The sequence below is a fragment of the Hemibagrus wyckioides genome, linkage group LG14, assembly GCF_019097595.1.
Source record: "Hemibagrus wyckioides isolate EC202008001 linkage group LG14, SWU_Hwy_1.0, whole genome shotgun sequence".
Lineage (NCBI taxonomy): Eukaryota > Metazoa > Chordata > Actinopteri > Siluriformes > Bagridae > Hemibagrus > Hemibagrus wyckioides.
The window spans coordinates 12,143,087-12,156,055 of NC_080723.1; the positions used below are offsets into that span (position 1 = coordinate 12,143,087).

At 36.1% G+C, this 12,969-nt stretch overlaps 1 protein-coding gene across 1 annotated transcript; it reads right to left on the bottom strand.

Moving 5' to 3' along the window:
* Positions 1-1,103: 1,103 nt before the first annotated feature.
* ehf (ets homologous factor) lies at positions 1,104-8,410 on the bottom strand. Its single transcript, XM_058407471.1, has 9 exons — positions 8,367-8,410; positions 5,925-6,033; positions 5,139-5,396; positions 4,249-4,308; positions 4,092-4,148; positions 3,934-4,002; positions 2,389-2,433; positions 2,038-2,233; positions 1,104-1,930 (listed from the first exon to the last, which is right to left on the bottom strand). Exons 2-9 carry the CDS (start codon positions 6,022-6,024, stop codon positions 1,831-1,833), a joined length of 885 nt encoding a protein of 294 aa, XP_058263454.1. The 5' UTR covers positions 6,025-6,033; positions 8,367-8,410; the 3' UTR covers positions 1,104-1,830.
* Positions 8,411-12,969: the final 4,559 nt, after the last annotated feature.

Sequence of the window (12,969 nt, forward strand, 5' to 3'; positions counted from 1 at the left end):
TAAGGAAAGAAATTGTTGTTTCATTATTGAACAAAAGTGAACAGTCAGACTGAAACCATCCCAGAAAAATGCCCCCTTAGCATAATATTCAGTATATTGTATCATATAATGAATAATTATACAACAGTGCATTGAAGGAAATTATATGTATGGATATATATATAATAAATATTACAGCAACAAGCACCAAGTATACTTTTTGCTTCATTATAGTTCTGTTATACTATAGTATGGTAATGATTTTTATTTTTACAGCCCATAATAGGTAACCTTATTCCCTGTGTGTAATATTGTCACAGTTTACACAGTGTTACAATGTTGTAGTGTCATATGTCTTAACATTTTACTTTCAATTTCTTTTGTCTTTCTGTTCTGCTTGACTCCACACCATAAACACATTTAAACAAGCGGAAATATAGTTAGCATAGGCGTAATGTTTATTATTATGATGTTATTATGTAATAAATCATAAACTAACCTTACGTTTTATAATGTAGAAAAAATAGACCAAAAAATTCTAGCATTATTTTATGTTTGCATTATTGTAACATAAATGTATGTGACATTTTCACTAGATTTCTCTTTGTATAGAGAGCAGCAGTGCTATTCTTGGGCAAATTTTACGGGCTTTAGTGATGGTTAAATAAATTCCAGTATGTCATTATGACTGTTATGGAATGGTGATAAAGTGGTAATAGTCTAGAGGCTGGGAAAAAAAAAATACACATGCTGGATTTGCCTGTGGAGTATTAGACATGAACAGAGAGACGGGGACATAAAGTGATGAGAGGCTAATCTCAGAGAGGATCTGAGGGCCAGCAGCTGCCTATCGCCTGGAGGTGCAGACGTGCTGGCCATGGCACACATCACAGAACAGTTAACACCCTGGCATTTGGTTTTCTGAGAGATTAGTCTGTGATTGGCCTGATAAAGTTTTAGTGGCAAGTCAGTGCTGATGGATTTGCTTTGATATCTAGCTGCCAGTTATTTAGCAATAAGGTTAGTTGTGCTTCTCTTTTGTATTCCAGGTGAAGTATAAAAAATATGACAAATAAGCGAGTTTAACAATAAGACTTTTTTTTTTTTTAATTGAAGCATACAGATTACATATGTACTGTACATATACATTGTTTGCTCCTCAAAGACCGTTAAAACACTGTATTGACCATACAGTAAACTTTCCAGCCTTTGTGGTTCACAATTAAAAAAAAAAATTCTGACCAATAATAAGTGCTATAGAGAAAGGCAGTATAAGATCGAAGCTTTAATTTTAGTCAGTGAGACTTAGTCGCTGTAGTTAGATCAACATTGAAACTGGTCACAAACAGTTGGAAAACAGATGACAAACGTAGCATTGTGTTTCATCAACTTCTCAAACACTGTAGATTTTCAGGTTATGTGGAATTATTAGCGTGGGTGTATTATTATACACCTCCATGAATAAGTGTGTGGTAGAAAAGTGTCTCCAAGACTAAGATCATTGCGCAACCTAACAGAAGGTTGAATGTACCCTGGATTTTCCACTGAAATGCACTGCATGTGCTCTGACAGGCAGTGATAGAAAAGTATCTGAGTATTAGAGTTCATAAATATATATAAAAAAAAGGATTTATAAAAAAAAGTAGTGTTCAGCTAAGCACTATTGGCTCACAAATCGGTGCAACAAAACAAAAGCAAAAAACAGGTATAAATAAAAGCAACATAAAAAAAAGACATCACACTCCTTCTTATAGTAAAACAACATAATGTAAAAGTCTTAAGATTATAAATTAGAGACTTCACATTTCCTATTGAAAGGAAAAGAGGAAAATAAACATGTAGCCAACTCCTTCATTTCTCTGTGTCTCTCCATCCACGTGCATTCCTTCCAAACTTGTAGACCAGCCTGCGTCCATCCACACGCTCTAGAATCTCTCGTTTGTAGTAATACCTTCATTAAGAAACAGCAAGAAGCAAACCAGTATAAAAAATTCTGGTTAACAGTTTTGTTAATGTGGGATAGATGGATGTTTATGTAAATAATAAGATATCCATTACCTCATCGCTCGACTGAGCTTCTCATAGGTCATGCTGCTGTTGTTCTTCTTCTTGCCCCATAGCTGTGCTACAGCCTCAGACTTCAAGAAGCGAAATACACCCTCTGATCTGTTCTCCCATTTAATCAGGCCTGGGTTCCTTTCTGGATTCAGCAAAATATCCCGTATGAACTCCCACAGATGGGTCCCACGTGGGTCTAAACAAGCCAAAACACAGGTGTGCTGAGGGGAACATCTATAGGGCAAAGATCTATAGAGCTAGTGCGCAAAAACATTGCTCTGAGTGTTTAGATATAAAATGTGGGACGTTGGGTGCAGGAAAGAAGTGTAAAAGAGGTTAGAAGTTACTCACTGTGTTTTTTCACTTGGTGTGAGCGGCTGTGGGGTCTTTTAGGGTCTGTGCAGTCAAAAACAGGCAATGGTTACAAAATGAAAATAAATAAATGAATAAAATGAGCGGTAAACGACATGAATTGTTTCATATCGTGGTCTTTTTTGTGTGTTTTCTTCTAATATTTTAATTAAAACTCACAACCTTCCAATTAGTAGTCCAAGGTCTTAACCACTGAGCTACCACTTCCCCTTTTGCACTTTTACAATATTCATGCTCAGGTTAGTAATTATAGCCTTAGGCTGCGGATCAGAAGGTTATTACTATTGATTCCCAAATTACTTTGTTGCATCCTGTCTAAATTGTATAGGATCAGCCAAATGACAATGCTTCTACGATTACTATTACTTGAATTGGTGAAATTGCAAACATAGAATCCTTCTGTTAAACTATAAGCAGTAGAGACACAAATGTAATCCCTTTTTTTGATAGCCGTACTCATGTTTGAAGCATGTGAATCAAAGAGGGCTTTTGGCTGAATACATGACCTGTCTTAGAGCAAATCCACAGAAATCTCTGGTCATTTTTAACAGTTGTAAGCTCCTCTGAACATCACAGAGTTTGCTTGATTTTGTGTTCATTTCTGTGATCTCAAAATCATGAAATCCCAGAGGGACTGAAATGAGTAAGAGTAAACGTACAGCTTTTTATTTCATTAGAATGCTTCTTTTTATTTATAACCCCCCACCACCACCCCTTCAGAAAAAAAAAAGAAAATCCCTATGAAAAAATGTTAGTACCGTACCAATAGTTAACACATGTATTAAAAGACATTTGTTTAAATATGTCTGCCTTGACTAAAAGAAAAATCACATCACTTTCTACAACTTACTGGACTCCCCATGTGTAAATATTAGAATCTGCTTCAGCTTCATTTTTTTTAAATTTGTCAGTTAACAACCACAAACATGTTAATTAATAAAGGTGTTGGCTCTGAACATTGGTTAAGACATGTGTCGGTTAGGGTTAAATGCCTATTAATAGACATATTTTGCTATAATTTCTAATGCAGCATTACGGCTGATGTACATGGTGTGTTCAAGTTAACTAGTGTGTTAAATAATGACAGTACAGGGAACCTTAATGTAAAGTGTTACATGTCCAGTTGACTTGTAGAATCAAGTGCACAAGGTAGGTTAATAGGGAAAAAATGTAGCACAAGGAAAATCCTTAAGTATAACTAAATGACTTAAAGGGGTTTTGACATGGCCTATAATTGAACGGCACTCCATACTTCAAAGGTTAAATTTAATGGCCCTAGGCAGGGAATTGGTTTATAAATGAACATAATATGGGCTAGTGTCAGCACTGCTCATCCTTCCTCTTTCATTAACACTGCATTAAATAACGACCCTGGGTGTAATAGGAAAAAGAGCTAATGTTGCTGTCACTTACCCACATGGTGGTAAGAACATCTCTCGTGTAGTACATGATTAGCTCACATTCACCATTACTATCATTATGTAGGTGGGTTTTGATTGGTTTGGGCAGAGTTATGCTTCATACCTGGACTACAGGGAGCTGGTAAAGTCATCACTGTTGCTGGCTGAAATGGGGTTTTATTGTCAAAATGCTCTGTTAAAGGACGACAGTGCAGTTGATTAGTGCATGATGTTTTGAATATCCTGATGACATGTACAAGCAAACTGAAAGAGCTGCTCTACCTGAGGTGACGTAGAAGCTGGGGTCCTCTTTGTAAGGTAACATCGAACATGGAAGATCTGTTAGACACACATGCTGGTTTTTACAGTCCTCATAATAAATAATTAAAACAGTTTAAAAAAAGTGAAGGGTTTAATGATTTGGTCAAAACTTACTTACCGTCTAATTCTGTTTTAATATCCCCTGGTGAAAACATATCCACTGACGGGCCGTACTGAGCTGTAGAGAAGACATTACAAATGACATAAAATGAAATACATTTTTTTTTTCTTTCTGTTCCTCTAAATACAGTATGAAGCAGTTAGTGTACAGCACACTGAAGGCTGTATATTTTAACAGGTGCTGATTTGGTTTATTTCCCTAATTCAAACCAGTACAACATGTTTTTCTTGTTCTCACACTTCAACTGAACTTCGAATGAAACAAAAAAGAAAGATAACTAAAGTCCACACTTTGAAAGAAATAGAAGCATTCATTCATTTATTCATTCCATCAATCATTCGTCTTAGGGTTAGCCCCACATTTACATACTCATTCACACCTCCAGGAAGTTTAAAGACATGTTTGGATGTTGGAAGACACAAGAGAGCCCAAAGCAAACACCGAGAGAATATGTGAGTAACCTGAGCTCAGGATCAACTGGAGGATCCTGAGGCTGCGAGGTGGCAATACTATGTTCTACAACACCATGGTATTGTAAAAGCAGTTATGTGGTCATGTTCTGGTTACACATCGGATGCATTACAAATAGCTCAAACACATTTCACATGGAAGAAGTTTTTTAACAAAACATTTAGGTACCTTCCACATGCTTGCCTAAACTAAACAAATATTTGTAATGGATGCACTTTTAAATTGAAGTAGTGCTTCTGTTTAAGACACTCACATTTCCTGATACCATAAAGCTATGGAAGCCAGAATGAACTAGTCATTATTTGTTCATTTGCATGATGCCAACTGGCATTACTCTGTTTATTTTATGTTTAAATATAAAGTAAGCCTCGAAACTTGTTTCGGATGAGCAAAATGGTGCCCGAGCTAAAACTTACTGCTCCACTTGAGATCAGTCAGGCTCTGATAGAGGACCGGACCGACAGATCCAGCCAAATGAGTGAAGTCCTGATAGCTCATGTTACACAGCTGCCTTCCATCTAGGTCAAAGTTACTGAATGGGATGGACATGGCATCAATCTGGTGCACATCCAGGGTCTGCTGAAGCCACTCCCACACCTGATATTTGGACCAATACTGTGGGTGGAGGTCCTGGGACCACAGACGACTAGAATAACCCGACGACACCATGGACACTTAAAGACAAAAGGTAACAAAGTTGAGGTTTGATGGGGTCATTATGCAGGTTTAGAAAAAGCATACTGATTTGTATGATTGTAGCTTGTACATTTTAGTAATCACATGTTACTAAGGCCATAAAAATGTAATTTCATTTCATTTAATATCTTTTCATTCTTATTTACATTGAGTAATACTATTCAGAATTCAGAAATGATTCAGTTATTTCATATACACAGCAAAGTCTGCACTGTTGAATTATCACATTTGAGGTTTTTAATGATTTCGGGTCAGTTGTGTGTGAATTTTCTGAGATCTACATTTTCTTAAGTGTGATATAATCTTATAATAATAATAATAATAATAATAATAATAAAAATAATAACCGTACATGTCTTGGCATAGAAAGAAAGAGAGAATGATTTCACTTTATCATTCCAGACTTATAGAAAAGCTTCACTTGCATTGCTGATTATTGAATCTGTATGTGAAGGTATGCTGCAATGAGCATGAGGGAGGTTTAATGTAATGAATGTGGACAGTACCATCTGGGCTGTTGTAGTGGGGGCTCCAGGAGGTGGGCAGCTGGCTCTCAACATTCACACTAGCAGGGATGCTCATACTGTAGCCACTATGAAGGACCATGGTCCAGAACTACAGGCATGCAAAATAAAGAAAGAGGTTGAGACGAGAGAACATATATCATGCACAGTCAAACAGCTATATGGTTAAAATACTGATCAAATTCATTTCCTAGCAGCTATAGCTGTTTAGAGATAAAATTACCTGTAACCTGTATCCCGAAATCATATTATCAGGTGTGTGGGTGTGTTTCATGCCTTTGCTTAACCACACAAACAAAACTGCATTTGCACAGGAATGACACTGTCTGCTTTGCATAAATAAAAGTTCACCTGTTCTTCTTCAGTTAACAGTACAATCAATGCCTTAGTCATAGCTCTGGCAGTGAACATATATACTTCTAGCTGCCAGTCTCTCTGTCAAACAGTGTCTTATTTTTAGGGGTGGAATAATAAGGCTCTATAATCTAGGGCTCCAATGGAATCCAATGGAATTTGCATATTCTATCAAAATATATCAGAAATTTCTTTGGTGAATTATACATTATTACATAACCATACTCATAAGGCACAATCTTTTCAGTTTACATTGATCCATCTCTTCCACGTACAAGGAGATAGTGTCTTCAGACAATATCTAGGATAACATTTTTGCACTTTCTTATTATTATTATCTTCTTTCAATAACTTTCTATTGCACTAATTTAAGCCTGACATAGTCCATCATGCCAACACTCGGCATAGTCCAAAACTTATTTTGCTTTAATAATTTGTTTCAAATAAGAAACGTTTGTTTCTTAGTCATTACAATACATCTCTGCTATTCCATGTGTTCTGGTAATGACTGGTCATCTGAGCGACAGCATGAAATGAAAGTCGCTAAATCTTCTAAATTACTCTTACATTACTAAATAAACAGCAAAATATAACATCTCAGCAAGTGAAAATACCGTACACGCTGTCAAATGTCAATCTGTCATTTCTTATTATAGGATTTCTGTAAACCAAATGCCACGTTCAGCCACGTTCTAGACATATTTACTATTTTTTTTTAGCTTTATATTATATATTAAATATATTTATATACATTTTTTTTGCTTATTCTTTTAGCAGATAATTTTGCTTCTTTCTAAAAATAATAATACTTAAAACTAGCTTAAAAATCTGCCAATAAAACAAGAAAACTTAGTTAAATAGTTTTAAATAGTTAAAACTTAGAAATAGTTAAAAATGCCTAGAATTAGGTCTAATAATCTTATATTTGGTTTATTGTAACCTTATAATAACAAACAGTCATAGATCATTTTCAACTTGTCTTTTATTTGTAGTGTACTTACTATTTCTACTTTGACTAGCACTGCCTGCGTTCAACATTCTGGAGACATTTCTTTTTAGCAATGGTATGGTTAATGGAGAAAATAAGTTTTAATCAGGAAAAATTAAACGTTTTTTTTAAAGCCAAGATTAGTTGTGAGTGTGTAAACTGCTTTGTCAACTCACTGCGAGTTTCACTGATACTGTTATGCTTATTTTTAATCATTTGTTATGTTACTAAGAATTAATTACTCTTCCAAATCTTTAAAAATCCACTTGAATACACTGTTTAACATCTGAAAAGCACTATCCCAAAGCAGGATCTTATTTTATTTTGAGTTCATGTGAACTTTTCCACATCACGTTGCTAGCTAATGTTTAAAATGTATAATAATACTAAATGAGTAGCAGATCCCAGCTGGAGGGCTCGATGCCACTGAAACATTGTGATTGCATGAGCAGCATTCTACATTTCTGCTAAGTTTCACATCACACAGACAACTTGTTTGGAAGGAGAAATAAGGATCAGATTCAGAGCAAAAACTAGTGCTGTAACATTATTTAATAATAATAGGTGCGGAATATTGTCTTGTCCTGTTGTGAACACAGCAATAAAGAATAACTCTTAAAAATAGTAATGTACTGTAACTAATTTATGAGTACTTTCTTTTCTTTTCTTTTCTTTTCTTTTCTTTTCTTTTCTTTTCTTTTCTTTTCTTTTCTTTTCTTTTCTTTTCTTTTCTTTTCTTTTCTTTTCTTTTCTTTTCTTTTCTTTTCTTTTCTTTTCTTTTCTTCTTTTTTATATCTCATAGGAAAGCCACACTCAGTGACAGTGTTTCAAAACAGGGAAAGCTATGAGACAGACACCCATTCACCCACACACTCACCCACCCACACACAAACACTTGTACACACACACACACACACACACACACAAACTGAAAGGGGTTCAGAAAATAAAACTGTAGCATAGAAATCCTCTCCTAAGCCCTGAGATGTCTGAAATTATTTTAGACAATGAAATGGAATGCAACAGAATTCCATACACATATCCGCCAGTGTCTTGAAGGAAATCAGAAAGTTATTGCTCACCAGAGATGTTGAATAATGTCCACTGCACAGTGCAGACTTGTAAGGTGTCCTTGTCACTGTTTAGCTATGACTTTGGCTCGCACTATAATGGAGAATGTGAGTTCTTGTTCACCAATGAGAATTTTAGCCTGTCTGCTTCCTGTTTCTTGGATTGGTCTATTTTTGTGACAGGTAAGAATTTGCATAATAAGAATGAAAGGAGGAAGAGAAAGTATACCTGTTGCTGTACTCTCTCGGTCTATGTCTGTCTCCCTCTCTCTCTCTCTCTTTCTTAAATAATGTTGATCTTGTTCTATGCAGCAGGAGATTTTTGATAAAAATAATTCATGTAAATAAATGATCATTTATTTACATGAATTATTTATAGTTAAATATTTGTGATGATTAGTTTATCTGGGTTGTAATAGAATTTGTAACAATAAATTTTTTAAAAATTTATTATCATTTTTATAGACAATTTATTAGTAATATATTTTAGGTTTGTATTGAACATTCTAAAAGCTCTTGGACAATATTTGTATGTGAAATCAAACCACAGTGATTTTCTCTTCCAGAGAGAAAGGGACGATGGTGATCAGCAGGCCATCAGCAAGCCTTCTGCACACAACGAATCCTTCTAAATAATAAAATAATAAAAATAACAAAAAATTGCCATACCTGTTTTAGCCTTGTCCTATTAACCTGATGACAAATACATGACTTGCTTAATGTAGTGTATCTTCATGCTCATCACAGCGAGACTGTGGGAGTTCAGTGGTGCTTCAGAGAGCTGGTAGTGGTGTTATGTTGTTGACTGAAGTGGCTCTATTAAGTAGTTATCTAATTAGAAAAAAAGAGGAGCACAGGCAAAGAGGAGGAGAGTCAGGGTCACTCTAGTAAAGTCCCTCATCATTTGCGTCACTTGTCATGTATAATTACACACTGAGGTCTTTCTGCTTTTCTTCTTTGCTGGATCAGTGAAGAAAACTACAGTATCACTTATCTAAAAGACATGGGTCAGTTCCAAGTAGTTAATGAGTGACAGTGAGCTACATGCTCCTAATATCATGAGGAATATAATTTGAACACTTAAAGAAATTATATACTGCTAAATGACACGGCTCTGTGTCTCTGCACCGACCTCATTATCTTTCTACACTCTTCTATGAAGTGTTCTTGACTTTTTTTTTACCTCTCAATCTTTATCTTTAATGCAAATGTGACATGCCTAAGATGTTTAACTACAAATTCAATTGGTAACCGAGAACACTTCATTCACTCTCTCAATTTATTCTTCGGGTTTAATCACAGGTTTTTTATATTTAGCTAAAAACATGCAAGAATTACACCACCTTGCTTCAGCCCCATTGAATCTTTTCACATTTAGTAGTGTTAGAACCTGGAAGTGAATTGGACTTAATGAGGATTAGATTTCATGTAGCTAGAAAAAATGGCCCATAATTGAAATGAGGGGGAAACTCAATACTGTTTGAAAATAAATAAATAAATAAATGGATTAATGAATGAATGAATGAATGAATGAATGAATAAATAAATAAATAAATAGCTATGGCATATTCACCCTGTTGATGTTCCAAATTTGGGATTTTTTAACTAACCAAACTTTTTGTTCTGGATACCTCTCCAGAACTTGGTCCTAGAATGTTAATAGCTCATTGTTTCGCAAATTAACTTTTATGTTCATTTCTTATTTGCAAAGTGATTTAGATGTGTAAATTTTACACGAAATGAATGACATTACATGGGAATGAATTTAGGAAGTTTTTTTTGTGCATGTGTGTGTGTGTGTGTGTGTGTGTGTGGAGGGGTTCAGGAGGAATTTATACAATTAAAACAGTTTTTTTAAATTATTTATAATTATTGTATTTTGGTGTATTGGGTGATACGCAGCAAACAAACAAACAACAACAACAAAACAAAAAAAGTTACTAAAACTATTTGTTCACAATTTTACCCAACGTCCCTCACTGTGACCAAGCAGCTATGACATTGTTTTTTGCTCAATATTTGCTTCTTTATCTCTGCACTGAAACAAATATAATATTACTAACATATAACATTTATATCACCTATTATTAAAGATGTTGTATCTATATTATTACCAGCGTGGCTTTGCATATGCAGTTTTGCAGTTTTGTAAGATCAGATAGTAAACATCTGCGATAAGTGATCAACAGCATTTGGATAAGGAGAAAATTGAGTCCATTTTTCTCTAAAGCATTACATTAATACAGTGTGCTGGTAAGCAGATGGTTGTGTGGACTGCTCCTACTGAGCCTTTAAATGCAACCCTTATCCTTCAGTGCTCTGGGAATGCAATATATAATCAGTCTAATTTCAGTAACTGCAGTTTATTTACATTGAAATGATGCAATATGTGTAGCCCTAATCATAAGTGTCCATACTACCCTAACATCACCACACACTGTTCATTTAGACACCTCAATATATCACCACACACCAGGAGTCTGGATAACGTTCACCTTCTCATTCTTGAGACTATCAGCATGAATATTTTACGCACTCATTGGAAGAAAGTCATCTAAGGTTGTAAAGAAGGGTGGTAAAAAATCAAGCATGTATTAGCAAGCATGTACTAGCATGACATACAGCTGGAAATGACAATTTCTCTGGCTAAATTCCAGTTTTACATTTGTTTTCACAAAGAACAATGGGTATGTAATTATTCTAATGAGCACAGCAGTGTAGGAATTATTTATGCCAAGTGAGGAATTCTCTCTCTCTCTCTCTCTCTCTCTCGCTCTCTGTGTGTGTGTGTGTACATATGTGAGTGAGTGTGTATGCTATGACTGTCCACTTGTTGAATATTGCATGCGACAGTTCTGTGTAATTACATGATAATATCTAATTACAAGAGTCGAACTGGGAGGTCATATGCTACAGTGTGTTATGACTCTCTGTGCCTGATTTCCTGCTTCGTCTCCCCCTGGTCATGTCTACCACTACTACCACACACACACACACACACACACACACACACACACACACACACACACACACACACACACACACACATTGAACATTGCAATCTATTTGAGGCCTCTTGGTGGCACTGTTGTCCCACTAAACTTACAAGAATGCGTTGAACCCAAAACTAAGCAACTGCTTTAGAGAGAGTTATGTGTTTTTTTCTACGGTTTATATATGTGAACGTTGGAGTAAGTGTGAGTGAGAAGTGTGAATTATCTGATAAATTGATCAGGATCATGATGACCAACAAAATATGTTGTATAAGATGGCAAAGGGGGAACAGACACAGGTGTGGGTGGAGAGAAAGAAAACAGAGATAAGAGAAGACCGAGATACAAGAGAGTACACAGATGGAAAGGCAGAACCAAAGGAATAAACAAAAGAAAGAAAGAAGGAAGGAGTGTAAGAGGCACTAGACAGGAGCTAAAGACTCCTAATTAAAGCGAGGCCACAGCCTCAGTGGACTGTGAATGCAGTTTTATGAGGTCGGGCTCTTCACAGCTGCCTCATCCCCGTGTGTTTAAATGAACACAGCTCTCTACAGAGCAATAAGTCTTTCACTGCTAGTAGTCCAGCAGCCCTCAGGCGCCATTTCGAACCAATCTCTCGAGCCCTCGTGTCTACCAGTAGCACCAGCATACTGCTCTGCATGTGTACAACAAACAGATAGCCTCACTGCTGAGGAAGGGAAGTATAATAACGGTCATTTTTCTCCCCTTCAGTCTTAACCTGGCCTTAAATCTTACTGTGAGTATTACAGGCTTGTGATGTAGATAGAGGCACTAGCACATGTTCATGAGACACCAAGAAAGAGAATTTATAGACTTAAAGAAAATATGTTGCCAGGGTATTCAAATAATTCTCACTCACATTCCTGTCTAAGGGGTGGGATGGAATAATTCTGAAAGCCTCAGTGTTAGAGAACGCAACACTGCTCAGTGAGAAAACGTGCTTCCGGCATATACTTTGTCCGGAAGGCTGAGGAAATGACGGGGAAACAGAGACAGATTTAAACAGGCAAACAAATGAGCTAAATCAGTCAATTGTGCTGACAACAGTATACATTTGGTAGAAATTCTGGCTGCATGCACTCTACAATCTCAATGTCTCTGGAAAAAAGAGATAATTAGTGAATATTTCTATCCTTCTTTAGGCCAATTTGTCATTTTGTTTTCTTTCTTTATAATAAACTGTATAAGGTCTGCATGGCTGCAGTACAGTAGTGTGTCCTGAAGGCCACTCTCAGTATCTTTATTCATGCGTTACCTCTGAAGTCTTTCAAAATCTTCCCATTCTTACCTCGCCTCAGGAGGGCTTTCTGCACAGACCTGCAGGGAGCTCGCAAGGCGCATGTGTTTGTGTCATTGTAATGCAGCACTACTTTTGAAGCTGCTGAGTACAGACACATGTGGCATCATTGGTGGTTCAGGAGTTCATTCAGCGACACAGTGAGTCTCCTTCACACACACATGGAACATAATACATAATAACTACATTATATACAAGGACATGGAGCCCTGTACATGAGGACAACCGTAAGCAAAATTGAAATCATGGGATGTCTGTATCTGTGTGTACGTGTGTATTGAGAGAAATGGCTAGAGAGCATGAG

Coding starts and splice junctions, on each gene's coding strand:
- ehf (XM_058407471.1), bottom strand. CDS start 6,024: ATGGTCCTTCATAGTGGCTACAGTATGAGCATCCCTGCTAGTGTGAAT. Junction 5,397..5,924: donor CCACTACAACAGCCCAGATG/GTACTGTCCACA, acceptor TTTGTCTTTAAG/TGTCCATGGTGTCGTCGGGT. Junction 4,309..5,138: donor GACTGATCTCAAGTGGAGCA/GTAAGTTTTAGC, acceptor TCTTCTCTACAG/CTCAGTACGGCCCGTCAGTG.